This window comes from Argentina silus (genome assembly GCF_951799395.1).
Source record: "Argentina silus genome assembly, chromosome: X".
Taxonomy (NCBI): Eukaryota; Metazoa; Chordata; class Actinopteri; order Argentiniformes; family Argentinidae; genus Argentina; species Argentina silus.
This window is the reverse complement of record NC_139653.1, coordinates 46,399,528-46,420,033: the sequence shown is the minus strand read 5'-3', so window position 1 is coordinate 46,420,033 and position 20,506 is coordinate 46,399,528. Positions and strand designations below refer to the sequence as shown.

The following is a 20,506-nucleotide window of genomic DNA, read 5'->3' as shown; positions in this document are numbered from 1 at the left end:
AAATAAACATCTAAGCTCATTGCATTTCATTTCATCGTAGCGTAAAGCCTGGTTGTAAGTGTACAGTGTGCACCGAACGTGAGGAATTTGAGGAACTGGATTTACCTGTTGCCTGCAGCGGGTAAGGCTACACCTTTAAAACCCAGTGTAGGTGTGTACACACGGTAGCTATATAAATTGCTATTCTATGGGTGTAGTTCACATTCGGATAAGCATACAGCAAACGGCAGGGGTTTACTGGAGCGGCTGAATGGACTTCAACCGACCCAAAGGTTTGGTGATTGCTTAGCTTTAACTTTGACCCAAGCCGTGCATTAAAAGTTATTAGCAAAAGTTGTTAGATCGTTTTACAGTCAGCTTGACACAGAGGCCATGCCATTCTGTACTTATACAGCAAACTGCTTATTCAGTATGCAAGTGATTCTATTTTGACAAAAATATACAAATTATGTTAGGTCTACAAACATTCCTTTTGGTGTGCACAACATGTTTACAGTACAATTCTACCTTTTTTTTAAGCAAGATGAAAAACTGCATCACTATGGCATTCAGGAAGTGTTGAACATATGGAAGTACATTAGATTGTATCCATATTCTGACAGACGTTATGTGCTTACATTTTCTGTGATGTGTATGTGATCTGTATTTGATAAGTCAATGAATTGATGAAGATTGGATTTCAGAAAAGCAGCCTATTTTTTTTTTTTTTGCAAAACAGTGTGCAATGTGACCCTCTCACATCGTTGCACCTTGTGATGAGTAAGGGAGAAATAAAGACAAATAAACAAAATACATCTATGCTCAGGCAACCAATACCAATACCGATACTTTAAAAAAAAAAAGAAAAAAAAAGAAAGAAAGATTGATTTTGTGAATTGTTCCTGAGTTGTATATTATGTGTGAAGCTCCAGGGGAGTGTGGGCGTGGAGCGGTGCTACTGAGCCCCCTGGACGAGCTGGAGGAGCCTCCTGGACCCCGCGGAGGGGTGGGAGTGGCCACCCCAGCGAAGACAGGATGTGGAGACGGGAAGGTATGGAGAGAAAAGAGACCCAGGGCCAAGCATATAATTCAGGGGACGCTGTTGGAGGTAGAAATCGGAGGACGGGCTCTTTGTAATGTACAGAATAAAATGAGGAATGGTATCAAGGTATCAAGCATGTGTGTTTGATGTCATTCTTCATTCCATGAGGACTCAAGTCCCAAAGGAAAATGAGTGCATTGTATGTCTAATGTGAGACATGTATGCTACTGTCCCGAAGGGATGTCATATGTGCAATATGCAATGATAATGTATTTCATCCTCAACTCTAGTTTACCCATACATCTGTCATTGTAAAAGTGTATGAACTGAATGCATGCATAAGTTCTCTCTCTCGACCTCTACCCCTCTCTCTGTCTCTCTCTCTCTTTCTCTCTTTCTCCCTCTCTCTCTCACTATCACTCTCCCCTCTCTCTCCCTATCGTCCCCCCTCTCTCTCCCTATCGTCCCCCCTCTCTCTCCCTATCCCTCTCTCTCTCTCACTTTCGCTCCCCCCTCTCTCTCCCTATCACCCCCCTCTCTCTCCCTATCCCTATCCCTCTCTCTCTCCCCCCCTCTCTCTCCCTATCCCTCTCTCTCTCTCTCTCTCTCTCTCTCTCTCTCTCTCTCTCTCTCCCTATCCCTCTCTCTCTCTCTCTCTCTCTCTCTCTCTCTCTCTCTCTCTCTCTCTTCCCTATCCCTCTCTCTCTCACTATCACCCCCCCCCTCTCCCTATCACCCCCCCCCCCCCTCTCTCTCTTCCCTCCCCCCAGCTGGAGCACTTGTCATTGGACAGCTCTGTCTCCTCAGACGATGAGGATGAGGACAATGAAAAGAAAGAAAAGAGGAAAAAGAAGTTAAAGAAGAGGAAGAAAAAGGTGCCCATGCGTGCATTTCTCGTTTAATCATGATTCACCTGTCGCTCACTTAACAAGTTCTCAGCAAAGGGACACACATTTCAGTTCAGTTTTGCCTCGGCCCTACACTACCATACTGTCTTTACTATCTTTTTGTTGTCTTTACTGGAAAGCAACACACCCAAAGGGCAGGATTCCAAAAACGCACGTACAGTATTGCAACAGTGCACATCTGAAAGGGTAGGGCAGGGCTTCCCTAAGTAAAGAACGTTTAAAAAAGAGAACAGGAAAAGTGAGGGTGAAGAAGTGGGGAGCGGCCATGGGGTGGCAAAGTAGATCACCTCTGACCACAAGTTTACTAAAGGACATGGACTGCCATGTACTGTAAAGGGGGCTGTGGTTGTTTACCAAAGAAACACATTGTGAAGCCTCTTCCACTTGTTAACTGTGTGTTATTTGAGACAAAATGTTGTCATTTCTTAATGGTGAAACCAAATATAGAGGTCTCTGTTTGAATTGTGTGGCCAGTTGTGCAATAACTCCAATCTTTCTCTTTTCGACAGGATTCCAGCTCATCTTCCTCTTCCTCCTCTTCCTCCTCATCCTCCTCTTCCTCATCTTCCTCCTCATCCTCTAGTAGCTCTTCAGACAGTGAAGACAGTGAGGTAAGCTATGTCTCTACGTAGAGCAGGGCAGACTGGTTGAGGTAGAAATCAGAGGACAGGCTTACTGTAATGCATGGAATTGAATGAGAAATGGCATCAAACACGTGAACAAATCACTGATATACAGGTTCCACTTAGGCACAGATCTAGGATCAGTTTACCCTTCCCAATATCTAATATACAGTATTATGTATATCCTGCTAATCTGAAACTGTGCAAATCTCATATCTTAAACATGTGGCCTAGTACTTACCATCAACACTCAATGTCATTCAACACCAAAGAACATTCCTACCTAGGTCTCCACTGGCATGTTTACTTTTATAATTCAGCCCTAGGCTCTACTGGCTCCTCGGATGAGTCACAGAGAAAAAAAACCTGAAGACTGTATAGTTGGATGGGCCCGAGCGCTTCGATCTACAAAAGAGTATCTTGTTCAATCAAAGCCAAAAAGAGACTTGAATCCCCGAATAAAACAATGACAGTGAAAGCAAACCTAATTGGTTTGTGAAGCATGTCTTGGCATCGCTGGCATCCACCCTGAAACCAATCTATTGTGGGTTTAATCCAGGGGAAACTCCCGTCAAGCTTGTCTAATTGGGTCCCCTGCCATAGCACACGTGCTTGATAACACTGATCTATCTTCCTCCAATGTCACAGCTTTGGGAAACAAGAAAATAAGTTGAACTACACTAAAGCGACCCTTGAGAGAAATATAGTTTGTCAAACTAAAGCTACTTTTGAAAAAGTACAGCGGAATTACTTCATCCGACACATGTTACTGAAAGACGACCAGAACATGTGTGACTGAAATGCCCTGAAATCACTGCGAGAGAAAAAACAAAAGGTGAGGTGGAGCAAAGTGGGAAGACAGTAGGTAGTGAAGTAAGAAATAATCAGCGCTGGAATAATAGTTTTATTTTTTATTTTTTGGGGGTTTTGCGGGGGAAAACTGTAGTGAATAGTGACAATAGTGTTAATAATAAATTGCAACCCCTCTGATGTTGCCTGGGTCTCCTATAAATATTTTTCTGGGTCATGATTCAGTCCCCAAATGGCCTCCAAACATGGTCTTGTGTTGTTTTCACATACAGTACACTTACTGTGGTAAACAACAGATGGTCTCAGACTGCACCAAGGACAAAAGATAACAGCCTGTGTCCTTCTCTAAAACGGTTAGTCATGACCTCCGACTGCATCCGAGAAGGGTTTAATCCCAGAATTGTTTCTGTTTAGTAAAAACCTCAATATGTACCCAAACCTACCCTGTAGTAAATCTATCGCCCAAAACAACAGATAGTTGCACCAAGGACATAAGATAAAGGCCTCTGTCCTTCTCTGAAATCGTTGTTATGCCTAGGGACGGACTGGGACAACAAAACGGCCATGGACTTTCAGCCAATGGCCCTGGATTTCAGCCAACGGGGGGGGGGGGGGGGGGGTTAGGGTTAGGGCTGTGTGAAGCCCACAGATCACGTCGCCATTGTTGAGTTTCATAATCAAGTGTTCATGTTAGTTAATTCCATTTTATTATTGATAGGTAATTTGATGCCGCCATACAAACTCAAAGCCTTACAGCACCCTGGCACATGGTTTGGGACCCTACACCTGAGTCATCTGTTTCATCTGTTTTTCCACTGCTGTTTCTAGAGCGTAATAGGGCAGAGGAGGCTGGTAGTGGTAGAAATCGGAGGACGGCCTCATTGTAATGCATGGATGGAATGAGGAATGGTATCAAACATGTTACAATGAGCCCGTCCTGATTTCTACACCCACCAGCCTCCCCTGCCCTACTATGTTTTAGCAACAAGCAGCGGAAAAACAGGTAACTCAGGTTAGCATGCCCGAGACCTGCAGAGTCAATGGAAGACTATAATCATTCTGGCAGCCTAAGGCCCCAACCCTGATAGTAGATACTGTAGGATTGGCAGGCACACACACACCTGGTCACCCAGGTCACCCTGTTGATCTGCCCATAAGATCAGCAGGACACAGGAAGGTTCTCACCCTCATCTCATCTGATCTGTGAAAACACTCAATTTATTGTGTGTGTGTGTGTGTGTGTGTGTGTGTGTGTGTGGTCCTGACTTATGGGCTTTAGATTACATCTCTATAGAAGTTGTAAAATATGCATCCAGAGATGTAAGACAGATATGAATGAGAATTGGCTTTATTCCAACTGTTTTTCATGGTACATAATCACTCTACATTTCATCAGTTAAGACAGTTCCAGTAAGCATAACATCATTGTCCCACTCTGCAGGATGAAAAGAAGAAGAAGAAGAAGAAGAAGGAGAAGAAGGAGAAGAAAGAATGTGTTGGGGACAGCAGCGTCATATCTGAAACGGGTGTGTGAAATCATGTTTGCATCAGTGGAGGCTGGTGGAGGTAGAAATCAGAGGAGAGTGAACCCGTCCTCAGATTTCTACCTCCACCAGCCTCCACTGATTTGCATGTGTACTTTACATTAACAGTACTATGCCAGAAGAAGATGACACATCATAGCCAAATGATATGCCTGCGTGCCTACAGTATACCACCCAAGCGACTTAAATGTAAATGATATGCCTGCGTGCCTACAGTATACCACCCAAGCGACTTAAATGTAAATGTAAAAGCTTTCCATTGTTAGCTTGATGGATGGATTTAATGTGGTGACATGGGGCAGGATGTTGGCTAGGTTAGGCTTGACTTGGGTGGGGTGGGAAATTATAGTCCAAAGATCATTATGAATCATAAGATACACGTCATAGTTATATTTATGGTTCACCTTTTGTTTGTTTTTTCTGCCAGGCAACTGAGATAGATGTTGATGATAGTTGTTATCATTAGAGAGGAGTTGGGTGTTGTTGGTCAGACACTTGGGCAGAGAGTGTCTAATGCTGCCTTCATTTGCAATCGGAAATTTGAAACCTCCAACGTAAAACTCACGTATGATATTTGAGTATGGCTTCCTATTGGTTGAATTGGAGACTCCTCGAGTGGGAATCTTGGGTGTCATCAACAAGCTATCAAGTTGAATATTTCAGAATGTGCAGTTTTTCTTTGAGAGCACGTGAAGGCAGCATAACCGGACCATGTTCATCAGATATACATTCTCAGGTTCATTACGTTCAGTCAATTCATTCATAGTGCTGAAAGACCTTTTTACGTCCACTCAACAATATTAAAACACAGAAAAAAAAACGTTGCATAAATACAACATGTAGTGGAGACTATTGTAATCAATGTTTTGCCCATTCGTTGAAACAAAATTGTTGCTTGTTTGCAGGGCTGGAGGAATGCAAAGATGCCATATCCATGGGGGAGCTGAATGGTGAGGAGGAAAAGAAGGAGAAAAACAAGAAAGAGAAGAAGGAGAAGAAGAAAAAGAAGGAGAAGAAGAAAGAGGATGTGAGTGCACCTCCTAATATTGCATGTTATGTCATCTCATAATAAATTAGCAGATGTTCTTTTCCAGGAATCAAAAAGCAATACTGCACATGCAGGTAGAGAGAGGTGTTCACTGTTGTACTGTAGATACAGTGTGAATGCTTGTTGATTATTGATGTTTGATTGTCATTTTTCTCCTCTTTAGGGTTCCAGCTCATCTTCATCCTCAGATAGCGAAGATGACAAGAAGAAGAAGAAGAAGAAAAAGAAGAAGAAGAAGAAGAAGAAGAAGAAGAAGACGAAGAAGAAGGTAAAGACAGGCAGATTGTACAGTAACACCACAAAACTCTTAAACTTTTGGAGTTTAAGAACTGCCTTGGTGGATGGAATAGCTCATGTTCTAATGTCCCTCTTATCTCTGTCTCAGGATTCTAGTTCATCTTCGTCATCTGACAGCTCATCATCCTCGTCTGATAGTGAGGACGACAAGAAGAAGAAGAAGAAGAAGAAGAAGAAGACCAAAAAGAAGGTATGATTCAACGTGACCAATGTGCAATCATTAATGTTTCAGCTAAATGACTGGCCTGCCACTTGTTTTGGGTTAAAGTTAGGCTTGGAATATTATCTTACGACAGGTGGTGTCATTCCTACTATACACAACAATTGTCCCTAAACCAACCTGTGATGTTGTATGATGACATCCATTTTGTCCACATGAAGCAACAATAATTCGCTGGTTATTTTTCAGGATTCCAGCTCCTCCTCATCCTCATCTTCGGACAGCTCTTCATCCTCCTCAGATAGCGAAAAGGAGAAGAAGAAAAAGAAGAAGAAGAAGAAGAAAAAGACAAAGAAAAAGAAGGTATGTAATAAATATGATATATTATTGTTCTATGTTGTTCTTTACTGTAACGCCGTTGCTATGTGATATACAGGAGGACACAGGTTTAATAATGATTAGGAGATATTTATACTCATCAACTTGCATTCAACACAGGACTCCAGCTCCTCCTCCTCCTCCTCCTCCTCCTCTGACAGTGACAAGGAAAAGAAGAAGAAGAAAAAGAAGAAGAAGAAGAAGAAGCAAAAGAAAAAGGTAAAGTTGCCATGGTTATACTGTCCCAGCATGAGCCAACAGAACATAATTCACTTTAACATTGAGACTGACTGCAGCCTGCAGGGGAGGCTGGTGGAGGTAGAAATGGGGGGAAAGGCTCATTGTAATGTGTGTGTGTGTGTGTGTGTGTGTGTGTGTGTGTGTGTGTGTGTGTGTGTGTGTGTGTGTGTGTGTGCTGGATGGAGGGATAAAGTGGGGTGTGTGTCTGTGAGGAAAAGGGACTTTTCTGAGGACTGCCTCCAGCAGTGTGTTCACACGTGTGTTTGATACATTACTCTATTCTATTCTCTTCAACCTGCTTGTTGGGGTAAAGTTTGCTGACTGGCCATTTGCTTCCACTAGACCTCCTCTCACCCTCTTTATCTTTCTCTGTGCCCCCCCCCCCCCTCCTTAGTTCTCCTTCTCCTCAAGTTCACAGCAGGTCTCTTCCAACTGTGTCAGCCTTGAGTGTATGAAGTAGCCTGACCTCACACCCAAACTTCAGATTAATGGAATGGTATCAAGCACACGTCTGCCAGGCTGACATGATTGTGAACCATTTAGCTGATCTCATCTGAGTTCTGAACTTTTTTCCAGGATTCCTCGGACGGTGAGGCAGAGAAAAAGAAGGTAATGTATTGGCAATAAGGGTCTTCTTACATGTGACAACTTATTGAAGTCAAAAGCCATTTTTATCTCTGCATTGCAATCACGGTACAACGAGTTCTATTGTTAACTCGAATCGGCACTATTACTGAACCAGATACACTCGCAACAGCATTTGACAAATACAGTATGCTTATGCTGCATTCATAACAAGTCTAAAACTCTGAGTTAAAAGGAACATATGTTATTTGCATCGGGCTTCCTAATGGTTGATTCTGATCATCGCCAAGTGAGAAACTTGGGTACCATATTTCAACGAGTTTCCAAGTCAGAATTTTTTCAAGTCAGAGTTTCCTTGTTCCAACATGTCATGAATGCAGCTAGGTGACAACCTACCAACCCCTGCACCCTGCACCCCCCCCCCCCCCCCCCCCCCCCACTGCACTTACTCCATACCACTGCTCTTCTGTACATATCTGTCTATACTGTCTATACTGTTCATAATGCACATATCCTTATATTTTTCTTTTAATACTACTGTTAATACACTGCACATATCTGTACATACTGTACATACCTGTTTATACTGTTCATACGGCACTCCATATTTATTCTGCTATTTACTCTAATGTTACTGTTAATACATATATACTGCTATACTGCATTGCCTATACAGCTCATATGCTGCTTACACTGTTCATATTGCATCCTATTTATTCTGCTTACAATGCTACTACTAATTCAGATACAGCTATACTGCACTACTTATACTATACTGCACTACTATACTGCTCATATATTGCACTACCTGTATATACTGTTCACGCTGCACTTTCTGCTTTTTTGCACTTCTGGTAGACGCTAACTGCATTTTGTTGTCTCTGTACTTGTACTCTGCACAATGACAATAAAGTTGAATCTAAAAAAATAAAAATAATAATAATATTCTCAGCTCACGAGAGTGAATGGGAGAGAATGTCTGGAACTGTCTGGGCCTGTCAGAGAATCCTCAGAGAGCATGATTCTGTTCTGTTGATTACATCTGTTCTTTTACGCAGCAGGGAGAAGAGGGAGGAGAGAAGGATGAGTCCGGCTGTGCTGCTGACCTTTCCTCTGCTGGTTAGTAATTCAAGTTTCAAGTTTATTTAGTTTCAAAGTGCATTATCCCCAGGGTCTCAACACACACACCGTATAAAAACAAAACACATTAACAAATAAAACAAATAAAAACAAAAACAAATAAAAGTATATAGGGTATACAGAAATATCAACATGAGGAATAATAGTCATGTCTGGCATGTGTTAACTAAACAGTCCTGTAACAGCCAATCAAGTGAAAAAAAATAAAATATATATATATATATATATATATATATATATATGCCCTATATATAATAATAATATACGCCATTTAGTTGACACTTTTATCCAAAGCGGCTTACATTGCAGTGAGTGCGTACATTTCTCAGTATATATGATCCCAGCGGGGGAGCCCTGCAGGTCATCACACAACCATTGTAGGTTATGGAAGAAATAAAAGAGGTGGTCTTAGTGATGTGACACTTTTGGGAATCTCTGATGAGCTCAACTGAACTGGAGTCAGTTTCACAAAAGCTTCTTAACTAAAGTCGTAGTACTTTATCTCTTCTCCTAGACCGACAACGTTCTTCATTTAACTAATTAGTTCACGCCCAGAAGATTCATCTGAAAACATTGATTTGACAATTCTTACTCTCTTGCGGCTTTGCAGTTGGGGTTGTCGGGAGAAATGAAGTACATAGGATACCAAGCTTTTGGGAAACTAACCCCTGAACAGGTTCTCTGTGTTAGTCTATTTCTGCTCTAGCTGTTTAAAACAAGCATTCTAAACAGAACATCTATTACTGTTCTGTCCTGTGTCGTGTGTTGTTTTATGTTATGTGTGGACCAGTGGAGGCTGGTAGAAAGGACGGGCTGATTGTAATGCATGGAATGGAATGAGGAAAGGTATCAAACACATGGCTCATTGTAATGTGTTTGATACCATTCTTCACTCCTGTGCATTCATCACAATGAGCCATCCTCCGATTTCTACCTCCACCAGCCTCCCCTGGTGTGGACCCCAGGAAGAGCAGCTGCTGCAGTCGCAACAGTTAATGGGGATCCTAATAAACCAAACTAATCTAAAACTAAACATCTGCTCTATCGTGTTATTATGGAGTATTTGATTAGTTTGGTGTTTAAGTTGACCTTAACCGTAACCAGCTTGTACTGGCTTTCAATGGGTTGTAACATGGGGAGGCTGGTGGAGGTAGAAATCGGAGGACAGGCTCATTGTAAGGCATGGAATGGAATGAAGAATGGTACGTGTTTGATACCATTCCTCATTCCATTCCATGCATTACAATGAGCCCGTCCTCCGATTTCTACCTCCCCCAGCCTCCCCTGACTGTAACAGTAACAGTGACCGAAGCCATCTATCTACCTCTGCAGGAGTGGCGTGTGTGGGGCTGCAGGACACTATGGGACAGAAACCAGAGGACGACTGCAAAGACAAAAAGAAGAAAGATGAGAAGAAGAAAGACAAGAAAGAGAATAAGGACAAGAAAAAGTGCAAGGTGAGGTTGTGATGATATACGGTAGAACAGGGGAGGCTGGGGGAGGTAGAAATCGGAGGACGGGCACATTGTAATGTGTGGAATGGAATGAGGAATGGTATCAAACACACAAGAACATGCATGATGATGTCATTCAAAAAGGTCAATCCCTTGTGGCCCGTTCTGTGTGATATTTTCGTTCAAGCCTAGCACCGACACACCATTCATTCATCATGATGCCCAATCAAGACCATGATTAGTTAAAGCAGGTATGTTACTGCTAGTACACATGAACAACTAAATCAATATAGAACTGTTCGGCATAAAATTTACTTTGAGACCACAGATTCACAGCCAGACTGAGACACTCATGGGTGAGTTACCCAACAGTTCCAAACTGACATGAAATGTAATTTCGCTTGAAAACCTGTAACCACAGCAACTTCTATAGCTAGAGGCAGGGCTTTTCCTTATGGATCACCACTTCAGTGGAGTAGCCTGCCTGCCCCTGTGAGAGGGTCAGAGACAGATACAGGTAGCCTGCCTGCCCCTGTGAGAGGGTCAGAGACAGATACAGGTAGCCTGCCTGCCCCTGTGAGAGGGTCAGAGACAGATACAGGTAGCCTGCCTGCCCCTGTGAGAGGGTCAGAGACAGATACAGGTAGCCTGCCTGCCCCTGTGAGAGGGTCAGAGACAGATACAGGTAGCCTGCCTGCCCCTGTGAGAGGGTCAGAGACAGATACAGGTAGCCTGCCTGCCCCTGTGAGAGGGTCAGAGACAGATACAGGTAGCCTGCCTGCCCCTGTGAGAGGGTCAGAGACAGATACAGGTAGCCTGCCTGCCCCTGTGAGAGGGTCAGAGACAGATACAGGTAGCCTGCCTGCCCCTGTGAGAGGGTCAGAGACAGATACAGGTAGCCTGCCAGCCCCTGTGAGAGGGTCAGAGACAGATACAGGTAGCCTGCCTGCCCCTGTGAGAGGGTCAGAGACAGATACAGGTAGCCTGCCTGCCCCTGTGAGAGGGTCAGAGACAGATACAGGTAGCCTGCCTGCCCCTGTGAGAGGGTCAGAGACAGATACAGGTAGCCTGCCTGCCCCTGTGAGAGGGTCAGAGACAGATACAGGTAGCCTGCCAGCCCCTGTGAGAGGGTCAGAGACAGATACAGGTAGCCTGCCTGCCCCTGTGAGAGGGTCAGAGACAGATACAGGTAGCCTGCCTGCCCCTGTGAGAGGGTCAGAGACAGTTAACATTTTTAAATCCAACTTCAAGAGTTACCGTTTTAGCTCTGCATACAGTTGCCCGTAGGAACTCTCCCTCCCCCATAACCATGGTCATTATTTCACCGTCAATAGTGTTTTCTTCCATATTATATGTATCGTTTTTTTTTTAGAATGTTGTCTTTGTAAAGTGTGTTGTGACACCTGTCGTAAATGCACTTTAAATAAAGATTGATTGATTGATTGATTGATTGAGTGAGAGTAACGAAACAATTCATACCCATCTTTCTCTATTTCAGGACTCCTCAGACAGAGATGGTGGTGATGGCAAGGTGATGGCGACATGCATGTATGACACAGTCTCCATCACTGAGAAGGCTGGAGGAGCACAGAGCTGCCCTGATGGGAATCTGAGTGACGATGAGGGGGAAGGAGAGGGGAAGGAGAAAAAGAAGAAAAAGAAGTTGAAGAAAAAGGTAAACAACATCTCAAACCTGATCTCAATTGCCCCTGATCTCAATTGCCCCTGATCTCAATAGCCCCTGATCATTGGCAGGCCGAGGCCATTCAAGTCTTTAGTTGGTTACAGAGTCATAATGTGGCCTTTGCTTTTATGTCTGTGTGAGACTGTGATTGTTGTAGTCAATTATGATTGGGCATCAGTGGAGGAGGCTAGTGGAGGGAGAAATTGGAGGACAGCCTCATTGTAAAGCATGGAATGGAATGAGGAATGGTATCAAACACATGCAATAAGCCCGTCCTCCAATTTCTACCTCCAACAGCCTCCCCTGTTGGTCATGTCCCAAAAAGGAGAAAGAAAAGCTCAATTCATTATATTAAAAAAAACAAAAACAGAAAAACACAACTGGGTGACATGAAGCGTACTCCACGTTAGGAAGCACATTATGATTTTTAATTTTTACATTTCAAGGACTCCGGCTCCTCATCGTCCTCAGACAGCGAGGATGAGAAAAAGAAGAAAAAGAAGAAGAAGAAAGATAAGGTTTGTAGTTTGTGGTTTTGAAACTTACATTGGTATGATTTGTTATTGTTTGGGCGACACAGTGCCTCCCCTGCACCAGCCTCCCCTGCTGTCATCAATAACCATCTGTATTAATTTCACTGCAGGATTCCTCTTCCTCCTCTTCCTCTTCCTCCTCCTCATCTGATAGTGAGGAGGACAAAAAGAAGAAGAAGAAAAAGAAGAAGGTGAGAGGGTTTCATGCTTGAAAGAAGCTAATAGTTCATATTGAGTACATTTTTATTGACTGTGGTCAATTCTCACAATAGTTGCTGTGGATACTGAGAGTGTGAGAACTTTTAAATTAGGTTTATTTTCTACAGATTGGTGGCATGGCATTGAATGAATTTACAAAATATCTTCCTATTAAGACACAACATACTGTACAAGGACTCAATAACACCTTAGCTCCCTGACCTCTCTCTCTCTCAAAAAAAAAAAAAGTTTTCTTCCTTTCTCTTGTGACTGCCGATGGCACTGTTATCAAAGGTTTTGCTTATGATGACTGATATATAGTTGATTCACTTACTTAGACAAATATACTTATTGTAAGTCGCTTTGGATAAAAGGGTCTGCTAAATTAAATGTTAAATGTTAAAGATTCAACAAATCTCTGTTACTGACATTAGGCTTGCTTTAAAATAATGTGTTTCTGTTGACTTTCTAAATGCTTCGAGAAGTCCAGTTCCTCTGACGACAGCTCATCTTCCTCCTCCTCCTCCTCCTCTTCAGATAGCGATGATGACAAGGTAACAAAGTCCAGTATCCTGTCATTGACCATGTGTACAAATAAGGCTACTGTACATCAATTGCATCTGGACATTTGAGTGGGGAAATGCATCTTCCTTCTATGTTTGTCTGTGTTATAAATACATGTGAACTGTTGATTAATTTCTCCTCTTGTTGATGCTGTATACTGACCTCCTCTGGCTGCATGTCCGACATCATCACAGAATTATCGTATGTGAATTGATCCAAACAGCTCATAACCCTGAGTTACATAATTACAATAGTTAGGAGTAGTTGTCAGGAGTAGTAGTTCTACTATTCTATTCTATTTTATTCTATTCTATTCAACCTGCTTGTTGGGGTAAAGTTATACTGTAGGGTTGAATCTGTGAGCTAGTGAGAAGGAGATTTCTTAACAGGCAGTTATCAGTTCAGCTTGACTTCTCTCTCTCTGCACTGTGGCCTCTCTTTAGCTGACTGGCCGTTTGTTTCCACTAGACCTCCTCTCTCCCTCTCTCTCTTTCTCCCTCTCTCTCTCTCCCTCTCTCTCTTTCTCCCTCTCTCTCTCTCTCTCCCCCCATCTCTCTCTTTCTCTCTCTCTCCCTCTCTCTCCCCCCTCCCTCACTCTCCCCCTCTCTCTCTCCCCCCTCTCTCTCTTTCTCCCTCTCTCTCCCCCTGTCTCTTTCTCTCTCTCTCTCTCCCCCTCTCTCTCTCTTTCTCCCCCTCTCTCTCTCTTTCTCTCTCTCTCTCTCTCTCAGACATTAATTTTGAATCCCAATTAGAAACTAGGGAGGCTGGTGGAGGTTGATACCATTCCAATTAATGAGCCCGTCCTCCGATTTCTACCTCCACCAGCCTCTACTGCTATAAATGTGCTCCAGTGCACACTGATGTTATGGATATTGGTAAAACCTTCTGCATTTTATAATTTACCATGACCACACTTGCGCTCACCTTAGAAAAAGAAGAAGAAGAAGAAGAAGAAGAAGAAGAAGAAGAAGGCAAAGAAGGTGAGAAAAACACAGATCTTTTTTGTGAATTTTACATTAGTGTACAGTCATAGAATTAACGGTAATACAACGCAAAAACACATACAACAACAAAGCTCAAGAGCAGCAAAACACATAGATGAGAGAAAATGTAGATGTCACAGTGATATGATAGGAAGCATAACATGAAGCCATAACATGGTTTAAACCTCCAATACAGCTTGACTTTATCTGTGTGTGAGAATCTGTGCATCCCTATGTGTTCAGTGGAGGCTGGCGGAAAACGGGCTCATTGTAATGCATGGAATGGAATGAGGAATGGCATCAAACACAGGTGTGTTTGATACCATTCCATTCCATGCCTTACAATGAGCCCATTCTCCGATTTCTACCTCCACCAGCCTCCACTGGGACATATCTCTATAGTAAACTTTCCACTACATTGGCCACTACTGAGTCATCCTCTCAACATTGTGGAATTAAATCTAAGGTGGACATAATGTATCTTTGTTTTCAACAAATTCAACAATATATGATTTAAGCTGTTCTTTTTCTCAGGATTCCAGCTCTGATGATTCTGATAGTGAGGAAGAGAAGAAGAAAAAGAAGAAGAAGAAGAAAAAGAAGAAGATAAAGAAGGAAAAGGTCAGTACCATAGATGGGTATATTCTGCTGGGAGCCGAGTGTGCAGGGCTTTGATTCGTACTGGTATAGACTCTTCCTCCCAAATGGTCTGGGGGACCAACGTGTCAAACTTGGCCTTCATTAAGCCAATAGAAAGAGCGTTAAGATGCTGCGTAACCACTGGCTTTACTTTGCATCAATCATCTCCTACAACACTTCCCCCCCCAGTGTTTGCACAGCCGTGTGATTCGGTGAAATCAAATAAGAACAACAACTTTACTCAGTATATTCACACCCACTAAGGCCAGGTTTGAGTGATTGTTATTCCAGGCTTACACGCCATGTGCACAATAGCCTGGGGATGAGTTTACTGAGTGATAATCATCTCATGTCTGTTATACTGTAGGATTCCGACTCCTCCGACAGTGAAGACGAGAAGAAGAAGAAGAAGAAGAAGAAGAAGAAGAAGAAGGAAAAGAAGAAGAAGGTACATGTTTTGTTCCTGTGTTACTGTGTAATAACAACATAATAACACACAGTTACAATGTCATTACACTGTTACAAGGTTTGTTATAACCAGACATATGGCCCAATAGGATTCCGACTCATCGGACAGCGAAGACGAGAAGAAGAAGAAGAAGAAAAAGAAGAAGAAGAAGGATAAAAAGAAGAAGAAGAAGGTACATGTTTTGTTCTTGTGTTATTATGCAGCAACATACTGTAATAACACACAGTTATAAATGTCTGTTTATTACCAAGTTTAATACACTGTGCTTACAGTGTATGGTAATGGTAATTACACTAATTACCATTACACAGACCAGTGGAGGCTGGTGGAGGCAGAAGTTGGAGGACGGGCTCATTGTAATGCATGGAACGGAATGAGAAATGGTATCAAACACATGTTTCTTTTGTGCACCCAGGACTGTTCTTCTGACAGTGAAGACGATAAAAAGAAGAAGAAGAAGAAGAAGAAGAAAAAGAAGGATAAGAAGAAGAAGGTAGCGTCTTGTGTTCTTGTTTTATTGTTTATCTATGGGAGAGTCAAACCAATCATGTTGGTAACACTTCACATCAGTGTGTCAGTGGCGGCTGCTGGAGATAGTAATCGGAGGTCTGGCTCATTGTAATGCATGTGTGGTAATATTAGGCACATGAAATGGACACCTTGCATATTATTATTTTGGAGTGTTATCTTTAGACATATGGCTTATTCACACTATACTGTAAAGCAGACTAGTATTTTAGGATATAAGATGGTTATAAAGCTCAGGCACTGTTAAGCCAGCTCAGAGGTGAGGTCGTAGGGGTCTTAAAGTTATTGAACGCCAGTTCAATAACTTTAAGCGGCAGGTGGCCTAGAGGTCAGAGAGGCCGGCCAGCAATCGGGAGGTTGCTGGTTTGATCCCCACCCTTGGAGGGAGCCGGTATGAGCTGGTAACTGGAAGGTTACTGGCATCATATCTAAGGCTCCTACCACTGCCATTGTGCCCTTGAACATGGCACTTAACTGCTCCAGTTGTGTGCAGTGTGTGTGTTGTCTCGGGAGGGGTGTGCACGTGTCAAATTCCTACAATTGATGAGAATTGATTGCATGGCCAAATAAAGTCTTCTTCTTCTTCTTCTTCTTCTTCTACAACGAGATGTAGTGACGATGCAGGCAGCATGTCTGATGTGTCGTGCATGTCTTGTGATTTCAGAAAGTCAAGTAAATGATCAAACTTCTACACGCCTCATTGTTATTTATTATTCAAGTGTGCAACACGTGGAACGGAATGAGGAATGGTATCAAACACGTGTCTCATTCCATTCCATGGATTACACTGAGCTCGTCCTCCGATTTCTACCTCCTCGAGCCTCCACTGGTGTGTGTATAATAAGTGTTATCACAATTGTAAGCACAGCGTATTAAACTTTGTAGTGAACATTAATGTGGCCAGTGCACATTGTTTCCCCTGTGTGTCCAGGACTCCTCATCTGATAGCGACAGCGATAACAAGAAGAAAAAGAAGAAGAAGAAAAAGGATAAGAAAAAGAAAGACAAGAAGAATAAGGTATGAATTTGGGGATAACTTAAATGAATGTACCTCATGGACAGGGGAGGCTGGTAGAGGTAGAAATCAGATGAGGTCTCATTGTAATACATGGAACGGAATGAGGAATGGTATCAAACACATGTTTAGATAGATAGATAGGTACTTTATTGATCCCCGAGGGGAAATTAAGATGTTCACATCACAAACAACAACAAAATAAAGTGACAATAGAATAATAAAATAAAATAGATATCTGAAACATTTTATACAGTAAGAACAATCCAGTGTGATTTAACATCCCCCGGCCTGACACTGATCACCCTGATCAAGCCAGCCGGAGGAGGAGTTGTACAGTCTTATTGCGGGAGGCAGAAAAGATCTCCTATAGTGCTCCTTAGTGCAACGTGGTTGTAGTAATCTGTTGCTAAAGGAGCTTCTCTGCTCTGCCACAGTGTCATGTAGGGGATGGGAGGGATTGTCCATGATGGCCAGGAGTTTGGTCCTCATCCTCCTATTGGCCACCTCCTCCACAGTGTCCAGGATGACACTGAGGACAGAACCAGCTTTCCTAATAAGCTTGTTCAGCCTCTTGGTGTCACCTTCCTTGATACTGCCCCCCCAGCATACCACTGCGTACAGCACTGCGCTGGCCACCACTGACTGGTAGGACATGTTCAGCAGAGTCCTGCACACGCCAATGGACCTGAACCTCCTCAGGAAATAAAGCCGGCTCTGGCCCCTCTTGTCCAAGACATCTGTGTTACGAGTCCAGTCTAGTTTATTGTCCAGGTGCGCCCCAGGCACGTGTAGCTCTGGACCACTTCCTAAAGTCCATCACCATCTCCTTTGTCTTGCCGATGTTGAGTAGCAGGTAGTTCTGCTCACACCACTCAACAGAACTGTCCAGCAGTCCTCTGTACTCGGTCCCCTGGCCTCCACTGACACATCCCACAATTGCAGAATCATCCGAGAACTTCTGCAGATGGCAAGTATCTGTGTTGTGCCTGAAGTCTCAGGTATAGAGGGTGATGAGGAGCGCCAGTGGGGCTCACCACCCAGTGGAGCTCACCACCCAGTCCGCCACACACAGCCTTGTAGCCGTACAAAACGTGGCCTGTTGGTCAGGTAGTTCGTAATCCAAGAAACAACAGGGGAGTCCACCTGCATCCTCATGGATTACAATGAGACTGTCCTCCGATTTCTGCCTCCACTGCTTAGGGGGCAAAAGCAAGTGTTATGATGGGAGTTGATAGAAAGGCAATAGGCTTCACCATGATATGAATATTACCATGATGTCCGCCTGTACACCACGTTATATCAAACTTTTTCATTTGTGCCTGTAGGACTCATCTGGCAGTGATGAGGATAAGAAGAAGAAGGAGAAAAAAGAGAAGAAGGTAAGTCCCCAGAAAGTTGAATGTCCACCAGCACTAGGGGAGGCTGGTGGAGGTAGAAATTGGAGGACGGGCTCACTGTAATGAATTGAATGGAATGAGAAATGGTATCAAATGGTATCAAACACATAAAGAGCCTGTTATGAGCACAATACCAAGGTAACCTGATACCTGGAACCTGATTTAGCATTTCCTTTCTCTCCCACAGGGCTCCTCTTCATCCGGAAGTGAGAACGATGAAAAGAAGAAAAAGAAAGTAAGGTCAATTCTTAGTAGGATACGTGTGCATGCGAAAAATAAATATGATAACCTGCACCGGATTAGATCTCCCACCGAAAATATCCATCCTTTTGATTACAAACTGTTACACTTCTGTCTCAGGACTCCAAGAGTTGTTCCGGTGGAGAGGGAGGCACTCAGAAAAAACTGATGAAAGAGGTGGGTAGTGAATATGAATTATGTGAATTGTGTGGTAAGTGAAACCCCCACGGCCCTCTGGGTAGTAAAGTCATCTTCACACCGTTTCAGCTCGAAGAACCACAGCAGGTTTGTAGGACAGTTTTGAAGTCAGAGCCACTCAAATGGGCGAGCAGTGATTAATTAACATTTATCAGTGGAGGCTGGTGGAGGTAGAAATCGGAGGACGGACTTATTATAATGCATGGAACGGAATGAGGAATTGTATCAAACACACGATAGCATGCATGATGATGTCATTCAAAACCAGTGGTCTCATCAAGGTCAATCCCTTGTGGGCCAATTTGTGTGATATTTTCGTTCAAGCCTAGCACCGACACACCATTCAATCATGTTGCCCAATCAAGATCTTGATTAGTTAAAGCAGGTATGTTACTGCTAGTACACATGAACAACTAAATCAATATAGAATACGTGTTTGTTAGCATTCCTCATTCTGTTCCATGCATTACAATGAGCCCGTCCTCCGATTTCTACCTCCACCAGCCTCCACTGACAGGTATCCAACTGTAACATTCCAATGATTTCTGTTGTTAGGATTGTCCTGAGAATGAACAGAGCACGGAGCGGAAGAAGGAGCCTACACAACCAGGTTGCTTGGTTCCGGGAGACGGTGGAGCTTGCGCAAAAGCCGGGAGTGGGGGAAAGGCCGGCAGTGGGGTGAAAGCAGCAGTCCTGAAGTTGGAACCTGTGGAGACCATGTCCGACCCCAGACCATCCTCCCGCTTCGAGGCCAATTATAACTCCTCTTCCTCCCTCAACCCGCGGGCCACCAGCCCCTCCTACCGATCAGTCAGCCCCAAGGAGTCCCTGATAGGAAACCCCCCCCGGGTCACTGACCCCCCCCGGGTCACTGACCCCCCCCGGGTCACTGATCCCCCCCGGGTCACTGCCCCCCCCCGGGCCAGTGATCCCCCCCAGGCCAGTGACCCCCCCCAAGCTGAGAGAGGAGGATCAGCCAGCAGAAGCACACTTCTCAGGTCTAGTGATCTGCTTAGAGGTCCTAGGCCCTATCAGCCGTAGAGATGCAGTAGAACTTAAAGGTAAACTCTGGGATATGACATCAGTAGGGAAAGAGAGGGGGCGACGCTGCCATAGAACATTTCTAAAACGGAGACGATCAAGAAACGAGAGGAGACAATAACCTCCGGCATGAATATTGCGACAGTGCGCATGCGCCAACGTCTTTGGTAAAGGTTGCTGCAACTTCCTGGCATGACATCATATCCCAGAGTCCACCTTTGATATGAAAAAAAATAGGTTGAGATTATGAATGTTTTTCTATAGTGGCTTTCAGCAGTCAGTGTTGAGGAGGGCCTGAGAGTCTGTCACGCAAATGATAAAATGGTTCGAGAGTTTTGACATTTTGGGAGCAAGAAAGATATAGGTCGGTCAATTGACAAATTAATTAAATTTCTTGATCGATTCTCTCAGAATGCCCTCTCAGTTTGATCTTTGTTTTTACTGTTCAAATGCCTGTGGCTCCAACACTTTGAATATCTGCCTTTGTTTCAATCAGTTATTTCCTGTAAAGCACATTGTAAAAATGTAATTTTGCTTTACAGATAAAGTCTGATTTTATTTGACAAATAAAAAATTGGCAAGTAATTGGTCAATACTGCAAAAGAATACTGTATGAAAGTTTCTGTGTAGTACAACTCATGGAAGAACACAAGACAGGCAAGACTCAGAGTTTACCTTTAAGTTCTATATTGATCACATATGTAAAGGTTGGAATATGTCAAAGAGTTTATCGAACTGTTAGAAATAAATAAACAGTGTGATCAACAGTGTCAACTTGTGTCATCTCTTTTCCAACTGGCTCTGGG

The 20,506-nt window shown here is 43.4% G+C and overlaps 1 protein-coding gene across 3 annotated transcripts; it reads left to right on the top strand.

Annotated features, from left to right (window-relative positions):
- The first annotated feature begins 115 nt into the window (after positions 1-115).
- LOC310822953 (uncharacterized protein) lies at positions 116-20,470 on the top strand. 3 transcript variants are annotated; one of them, XM_083695544.1, is made up of 27 exons: positions 116-272; positions 906-1,030; positions 1,792-1,896; positions 2,439-2,540; positions 4,804-4,888; positions 5,812-5,933; positions 6,118-6,222; positions 6,340-6,441; positions 6,661-6,774; positions 6,910-7,008; positions 7,606-7,638; positions 8,676-8,733; positions 10,087-10,211; positions 11,707-11,883; positions 12,339-12,410; positions 12,536-12,616; positions 13,106-13,177; positions 14,117-14,167; positions 14,705-14,791; positions 15,177-15,257; positions 15,367-15,450; positions 15,694-15,771; positions 16,738-16,824; positions 18,150-18,203; positions 18,409-18,456; positions 18,582-18,638; positions 19,215-20,470. In XM_083695544.1, the coding sequence occupies exons 1-27, from the start codon at positions 251-253 to the stop codon at positions 19,698-19,700; spliced, it is 2,712 nt and encodes a 903-aa protein (XP_083551670.1). In that variant the 5' UTR covers positions 116-250; the 3' UTR covers positions 19,701-20,470. The 3 variants fall into 3 exon arrangements, with proteins under 3 accessions (XP_083551670.1, XP_083551669.1, XP_083551668.1); XM_083695543.1 differs by having other exon boundaries at positions 8,673-8,733; positions 13,109-13,177; XM_083695542.1 differs by having other exon boundaries at positions 8,673-8,733.
- Positions 20,471-20,506: the final 36 nt, after the last annotated feature.

What these genes read in the sequence shown, in the direction of transcription:
- LOC310822953 (XM_083695542.1), top strand. Translation starts at nt 251, where the DNA reads ATGGACTTCAACCGACCCAAAG. An exon ending in AGGACAAGAAAAAGTGCAAG is followed by an intron (nt 10,212 to 11,706) that starts GTGAGGTTGTGA and finishes TCTCTATTTCAG; the next exon opens with GACTCCTCAGACAGAGATGG. An exon ending in CAGATAGCGATGATGACAAG is followed by an intron (nt 13,178 to 14,116) that starts GTAACAAAGTCC and finishes CGCTCACCTTAG; the next exon opens with AAAAAGAAGAAGAAGAAGAA.